General features: G+C 42.5%; 1 protein-coding gene across 1 annotated transcript in view; it reads left to right on the forward strand.

Annotated features, from left to right (window-relative positions):
- Positions 1–293: 293 nt before the first annotated feature.
- LOC128684059 (A-type potassium channel modulatory protein KCNIP1-like) overlaps positions 294–8292 on the forward strand; it is a gene marked incomplete at its 5' end in the record, with an annotated part of 255979 nt that continues 247980 nt past the window's right edge. The window contains one exon of the mRNA XM_070093220.1: positions 294–504. Within this exon, the coding sequence (XP_069949321.1) occupies positions 294–504 (211 nt within the window). The remainder of the gene's footprint in view (positions 505–8292) is intronic.

Raw genomic sequence — 8292 nt, forward strand, 5'->3', positions numbered from 1 at the left:
CTACTGCTGCTAAAACTGCTAAAAATATCACTGATACTTCTACTGTTGATAAAGTCCCTCTATCATCACTGCTACCACCATCTTGACTACCCCGCCTCCCACCACCATCTTCACTACCCCACCTCCCACCACCACCACAACAACCATCACTACCACCAACGCCTGCAACTGAAAGACCCAAACACTCCACCGCCCTCCTGCCTTTCTCAACTCATTTTTCTTAAGCACACAACAGAACCATGTACGGCATGGTGGGTGGTGGTGGCGGGGGCGGGCCCCCTAGAGGCGGTAGCGGTGGCGGCGGTGGCGGCGGGGGAGGTGGGGGGAGCACAAGGGCGAGTACCCGCAGGTCACAGTACCGCAGCGCCGCCAGCACCACCGCCACCTCCTCCACACACGGCCCTGGCAGCGGCGGCGGCGGGGGGTCGCGGGCACCTCGCTCCCTTTACAGGCGGCTGCTGACGTTCATCAAACAAGCCTGGACTGGCGTCAAGTTCGGCTCAGGTAAGTCAGCGCTGCCTTCGCTCTAACTTGATATCATGATAGTATTTCCATTGATTGTAATTCCTATTTATACTACTAGTACTTTCTATTTACATTATTACTAGTAGTACAACTTATACTGCTTTTGCTTCTCTGATGATAATAATAAAAAAAATCAATGCAAATCATTGGAAGTTTTTTCGATTTTCCGTATCTGTGATCATCAGTTTCTCAACTGTGAAAATTCCATTCACTGCCGTTTTTTATCTCGTAGAGGGAACTGGAAGCGAATGCACGCTTTCCTCTCAATGGACACGAATACAAGCAGTTTCTTGGCTGTCCTCTCAGTTTCGTAAATTCTGCCTACTTCATGCTAAAAGAACGCCTCAGTTTTTCCTTCTCTATATTGCTAATTTTCAAAATCATAAAAACACTCGTGTTCCTCTGGATGTCAGCATAGTTGCTGATCCCTGTGTTGTATAGCATATCAGTATTATCCATGTGTTTATATAGAAGACCCCTTAGGCCTGTGGCTGTATGACGTCACGGGATGCAGCTTGAGTGTGAGGCGAGTTACCTCGGCCTCAGTCGACACTTAGACATCCACGCTAGTACACGGCAAGGCTGGGCTCCATCTCCCATCATCACAGTCTGACAATATACCGTTACCATCCAACAAGTGTGTCTACCTTCAACCCTCGATATCTCCTTTTAAGAACCAGTTTAAGCGCCTAGTTTATTGTTCACCAGAAAGTTGTGAGTGGTATTGTCAAGAAACAGGATTACAGAGGTCTTTGCTATACTCAGAAGAGCATAGTTACATCCCTTCATATTTTACAATTCAATATAGTTGTTGTACACAGCAGAGTAAGGAATACAGACTAAAAGAATTTATGTCTAATTACCTCTAAACAAAATTTTTACGATTATTTCAAATAGTTGTGTACAGTACAGTAAGAAACAAAATTTTAGCAATAATATGTTATTACCACTACAAAAACATTGGTCATAACTGGGTTGCAGTCTCCAAACAAAGCATGCAAGAAAAATGCGGATACAACCTCAAAATTTCAGATATTTTATCATTAACAATGAGGTGTTTTGCTGTATCCTGTAAGGTTTGCATATAGGTGTCTCTAAAAGGTTGGATGTTTGGACACTAAGATATGATGTTCCAGTGGATGACCCGTCTCTGTCCACACACATTTTGTCACTGACATCTCCGAACAGACCGTACTTCCAGAGATACTTATAGCCAAGTCTTAGTCTAGAAGTAACAGTCTACCGTTATGAACTCATTGGGATGAGTTCATGGAAATAAATGGTATAAAATACCGACACAATGGCAATATAAACACAAATGCAGTATAATGTGATCCAAGCTACCCAAGTTTTTAGACTCTACAACCCCACTCGGTACATCATCAGATGCAGCATTCTTCACCTGACCTCAGCCGGACTATAAATACTCGCGTTCCTTCCACCCCAGGTAGTTCAGTTTGTGACTTGAAAAAGCCCACTGTGTGGGCGAAACGTAGTCAATAAAGGATCACATTATACTGCATTTGTGTTTATATTGCCGGGATGAGTTCATAACATGTCATCAGAAATGTGGTACTAACCTATTCTACATGATATTTACATGATGGGAACAAATGCTATGCATGCCTGTCATATTCCTTCACACAGGATGAATTACATATGCACATTTTATTAAAATCTGTCAGCCTGAGCTGAAAGGCATCGGTAAAACAGTGAGGATTTCATAAACTGTCCTATTAAAAGTTTGTCAGCGAGGCCTGGTGATGGACCGGGCAGCGGGAGCGGTGGCCCTATAAACACCCTCCAGGTATACATGATCTTCAAGAGCATTGATCCAGCATAGCTAGAGTTTCTATTACTCGGGAATTACCTTCTCTCATCATAACCTATCCCATACACAGAAGAAATGTAACTTTTACAAGGATATCTCCATCACAGAGCAGGGCACTAAATATTATAAGAACATAAGAATGTAGGAACACTGCAGAAGGCCTACTGGCCCATACGAGGCAGGTCCTTATCAAAACGACCTCTACCTAATGCTACCCAAGAAATAACTCCCGTACCCCATGACACCAATCAAACCCAGCCCCTCCCACTCATATATTTGTCCAGTCTCTTCTTAAAGCTACCCAAGGTCCTAGCCTCTATCGCCCCACTGGGAAGACTGTTCCACGCATCTACAACTCTGTTAGAAAACCAGTACTTACCTATGTCCTTTCTAAATCTAAATTTATGCAACTTAAATCCATTATTTCTGGTTCTTACCTGGGTCGACACTCTCAGTACTTTATTAATGTCTCCCTTGTTTATGCCCGTCATCCACTTATACACTTCAATGATATCTCCCCTCATTCTACGCCTCTCCAGAGAGTGGAGATTTAAGGCTTTAAGTCTATCTTCATACGGGAGGTTCCTTACACAGTAAATCATTTTAGTCATTCTTCTCTGTATGTTCTCTAATGAGTCTATATCCATCCTGTAGTAAGGGGACCAAAACTGAGCAGCATAATCTAAATGAGGCCTCACTAGTGATGTATAGAGCTGCAAAATAACTTTTGGACTTCTGTTACTTATACTTCTTGAGATAAATCCAAGTAATCTGTTGGCCTTGTTGCGCACACTGAGGCACTGCTGTCTTGGCTTTAGATTTCTGTAATAAAGTTGGTAGAATTACCGACAATATGTAAAGTAAAAGGACACAAGTGCAACTAATGTGACATTTATTGTGGCAACGTTTCGCTCTCCAGGAGCTTTATCAAGCCATTACAAACAATACATGGACACAGAGGGTATATAAAGGCTCAGAGTGAGGTGAATACTAGTGAGGTACCATTTCGATGTTCACTAGTGGTAGTAGTAGTAGTAGTAGTAGTAGTAGTAGTAGTAGTAGTAGTAGTAGTGGTAGTGACAAAAGTAATACAATATGGTAGAGCAATTAATTCGTACATGAGTAAAAGGATATAAAAGCTATTACTATTATGTTACCCAAGTAATAGCTTTTATATCCTTTTACTCATGTACGAATTAATTGCTCTACCATATTGTATTACTTTAGATTTCTGCTCACCATGACTCCCAAGTCCTTTTCACATTCTGTATGATCAAGCTCTACTTCACCTAGATTATACTATAAGGGAAACAGGGCAAAAAAGTGGAGGGGAAGAAAAAGAGAGAAATCTGAGACTTAATACAGTATATCCAAATTTGTACACACATTTATATACAGCAATGCAGATTTATTATATGGTTTAGAATACTAACTTGCTGGAATGTGAGTAGATGAGAATGTGAGCTGGATGGGAGTGCAATGATTCTTAGGAATCAGGAATGCTGGGATGGTGGCAATATTAGAGGTGGGAAGTTATTAACAAAGTAAGCAAGTGTCGTGGGTGTAACCGGAATGGGTGAGTGTACATATAGTAGGGGAATGGGAAATGCTGAGTGGATAGGAAGGGCACTGCATGTGTAAGGGACAATGGCTGAAAGCAGGGTAGTCAATTTTTTTTATTGGATAATTTAATTTTTTCACTCGCCAACAAGCTATATTGTACATAATAAGTACACTGTGAGAACAAAAGCTGTACATTTTATCCTGTCATTGTCCATCACACACACACATTACACTGTGACTGGGTGTGGTAAGTGGTGGGGATCAAGGGTTTTGCTTTCAATACTATTGTTGCTCTTTATTCCATGTCAGAAAGCATTTGTCTTGCTCACTAACGAATGCAGTACCACCAGCATTTTCGCTTCTCTTTTGTTTTAGCTTCGTATGCCCCTTTGTTTAATCCTGGGCTAAATAAACATTGTAAAAAAAGCAATTCATTCTCCGAGGTAAGATTTCTTATTCGGGACTTCACTTATCCTGTGTGAAAACAAGTTCCAAAGATCATAGTGATCTTTGTGTGTTTGTCCAGGCCAAACATATATGATGTTGCTACAGACTCAGTTGCCCATGGCATCTCTCACTGTCTTAACATTTCTCATGTTATCTGAAATATTTCATGTTCTTGCTCATACGACTATGATTAAGTCACCTAATACCTGTAAAGTAAAAGGACACAAGTGCAACTAATGTGACATTTATTGTGGCAACGTTTCGCTCTCCAGGAGCTTTATCAAGCCATTACAAACAATAGATGGACACAGAGGGTATATAAAGGCTCAGAGTGAGGTGAATACTAGTGAGGTACCATTTCGATGTTCACTAGTGGTAGTAGTAGTAGTAGTAGTGGTAGTGACAAAAGTAATACAATATGGTAGAGCAATTAATTCGTACATGAGTAAAAGGATATAAATGTCACATTAGTTGCACTTGTGTCCTTTTACTTTACATATTGTCGGTAATTCTACCAACTTTATTACACCTAATACCTGTTCATAGGAGAGAGGAGCTTACGCCGACGTTTCGGTCCGACTTTGACCATTTACAACAAGAAACTAAGGACACTCTCCGACCTCTGTCCTCCCGACTTTGACGTTGTTCAACGTTTTCGTGTCATCTGTCCCTCTCTGCCCTATTTCTATGGCCTTCCCAAAACTCATAAACCTGATATTCCTCTTCGTCCTATCATATCCTCTTGAGGTTCTGTCTCTTATTCTCTTACTTCTTGGCTGGCCAAAACCCTCACTCCCTTTCTTGGTTCTTTTTCTCCTGCCCACCTTTGTCACTCTCAAGACCTGTAAGATGCTTAGTCTTGACGTTGAATCCCTCTTCACCAATATCCCTCTTGATGATGTCCTTAATTTTCTCAGAGAGAGGGCCAATGAAGGGTTTCTTCATCTCCCTATACCTACTGATGTCTTTCTTGATCTTATTCGCCTTTGTGTGGATTCAAATTCCTTTTCCTTCCAAGGCAAATATTATTCTCAAACCTTCGGTGTCGCTATGGGCTCTCTTCTACCTCCTGTTCTTGCTAATCTTTACATGGAATGCTTCGAGACTGTTCTGATGTGCGCCCTTCACTCTGGCTCCGCTATGTAGATGACATCTTTGCTCATGATTCTAGTCTCTTCCAACTATTTCTTGATGCTCTTAATAATCTTGCCCCTTCCATTAAGTTTAAAGCTGAATGAGAATCTAATTCCTTGCTTCCTTTCCTTTTCTTTTCTTTCCACCGCTCAGATGCAGGTTTTGCTTTTTCCGTGTACCACAGGCCTATGCACAGTTTCGCTACTTTTATCATGCTTCCTCTTTCAAGAAAAGTGCTCTTATCTCCTTCTTTTTCCGTGCTCTCGGCATTTGTGATCCTCAGTTCCTTGAATCAGAAATTTCCACCCTTCATAATTCATTTTCCCGTCTTGACTACTCTTCCCATTTCATAGACTCTGCCTTCTCACGTGCTAAACGGACTTTCTTCTCTCCCAAACTCTCAACTCCTGGGAACTCTCCTGTCCTCTGCCTTCCCTACATTTCCAGTCTTTCTAATCTCAACACCTCTCTCCGTTCTTTAGACATCAAACATACTTTTCGCCAGACTAACACTCTTCGCACCAATCTAGTTCCTACTTCTCCTCCCTCTATAAATGCTCCTGGTGTCTCCTCTATTTCTTGTTCCTCCTGTCCTCTTCAGTACTATGGAGAAACTGGCTGTTCTCTTTCTGACAGACTTAGGAAGCACAAAAGTAGTGTTAGGCTTTCCGACACCAACAATACTCTTTTCTGTCATATCAGAGATCACAGTCATCCTATTGATTGGTCTTCTGCTAAAACTGTCTACCCTACTTCTAACTTTCATAGTCGCAGTCTGGTTGAATTCTCCCTCATACACAACTTTCCTTATATGAATCTTAGCCGTGGTTTTGTCTCTATAGATGCCTTCCTTTCCCATTACATTGTAAAATGCTCCAAACTTCAGAACACAGGTGGCCTAACCTGATTCTTTCTTCCCCTTCTCCCTTTTCCCCTTTCCTCTTTTTCCTTTGTGTCTTCTTTCTTCTGCCTTGGGTTTTTGGTCCATTACTATTATCCCCCCCTCCTTTGTGTTTTTGTTCCTACCCTCTGTGGGCCGCTAGCTCCCTTGCAGTGCTCCTCTTTATTAGTATTTGACTGCTGATTCCGCTACTACTACTACTACTACTACTACTACTACTACTACTACTACTACTACTACTACTACTACTACTACTACTACTACTACTACTACTACTACCACCTCTACCACTACCTCTCTTCCTCCTTTCCTACTACCTCTCTTGTCCTATATATACTCTTACCTGGAGTATACCTGGAGAGAGTTCCGGGGGTCAACGCCCCAGCGGCCCGGTCTGTGACCAGGCCTCCTGGTGGATCAGAGCCTGATCAACCAGGCTGTTACTGCTGGCTGCACGCAAACCAACGTACGAGCCACAGCCCGGCTGGTCAGGAACCGACTTTAGGTGCTTGTCCAGTGCCAGCTTGAAGACTGCCAGGGGTCTGTTGGTAATCCCCCTTATGTGTGCTGGGAGGCAGTTGAACAGTCTCGGGCCCCTGACACATATTGTATGGTCTCTTAGCGTGCTAGTGACACCTCTGCTTTTCATTGGGGGGATGTTGCATCGTCTGCCAAGTCTTTTGCTTTCGTAGTGAGTGATTTTCGTGTGCAAGTTCGGTACTAGTACCTCTAGGATTTTCCAAGTGTATATAATCATGTATCTCTCCCGCCTGCGTTCCAGGGAATACAGGTTCAGGAACCTCAAGCGCTCCCAGTAATTTAGGTGTTTTATCTCCGTTATGCGCGCCGTGAAGGTTCTCTGTACATTTTCTAGGTCAGCAATTTCACCTGCCTTGAAAGGTGCTGCTAGTGTGCAGCAATATTCAAGCCTAGACAGAACAAGTGACCTGAAGAGTGTCATCATGTTCTTGGCATCCCTGGTTTTGAAGGTTCTCATTATCCATCCTGTCATTTTTCTAGCAGATGCGATTGACACAATGTTATGGTCGTTGAAGGTGAGATCCTCCGACATGATCACTCCCAGGTCTTTGACGTTGGTGTTTCGCTCTATTTTGTGGCCAGAATTTGTTTTGTACTCTGATGAAGATTTAATTTCCTCGTGTTTACCATATCTAAGTAATTGAAATTTCTCATCGTTGAACTTCATATTGTTTTCTGCAGCCCACTGAAAGATTTGGTTGATGTCCGCCTGGAGCCTTGCAGTGTCTGCAATGGAAGACACTATCATGCAGATTCGGGTGTCATCTGCAACGGAAGACACGGTGCTGTGCTGACAACCTTGTCTATGTCAGATATAAGGATGAGGAACAAGATGAGAGCGAGTACTGTGCCTTGTGGAACAGAGCTTTTCACCGTAGCTGCCTAGGACTTTACTCTGTTAGCCTATATATACTCCCTCCTTCTCTCCTTTTTGCTAGTGTGTCTTTGTAAATGGTCGAAGTCGGACCGAAACGTCGTCGTAAGCTCCTCTCTCCTATGTGCGGGTTATTTGTACATTGTTCCAGTCCTGTTGCCTGTGTTCACCTAGCAGCGAATAGGTACCAGGGTGCTAGCCGTCTATTGTGGATGCAATTCAGAGTGATGACAGTACACCATAAATAAAGAAGGCTTTGTTGAGGTAGTATAACAGTCCTCAGCTTGTAATTTCAACGTTGTAAGAAAAACTGCGTCTTCCAGCACTCCTGGTTGCAATGTTTTTTGTCTTATTCATCGTTGGGAAGACGGTGGTTTGAATTATTTGATGTACTTCTTTGTTAACTTTGAATTGGCCACCAAAGATTTTGGTACTGTTTGTGTGGGTGTTTAACGTCCAGTGTCCAATAGACGTTTT

Source organism: Cherax quadricarinatus, chromosome 3 (genome assembly GCF_038502225.1).
Source record: "Cherax quadricarinatus isolate ZL_2023a chromosome 3, ASM3850222v1, whole genome shotgun sequence".
In the NCBI taxonomy this organism is placed as follows: domain Eukaryota; kingdom Metazoa; phylum Arthropoda; class Malacostraca; order Decapoda; family Parastacidae; genus Cherax; species Cherax quadricarinatus.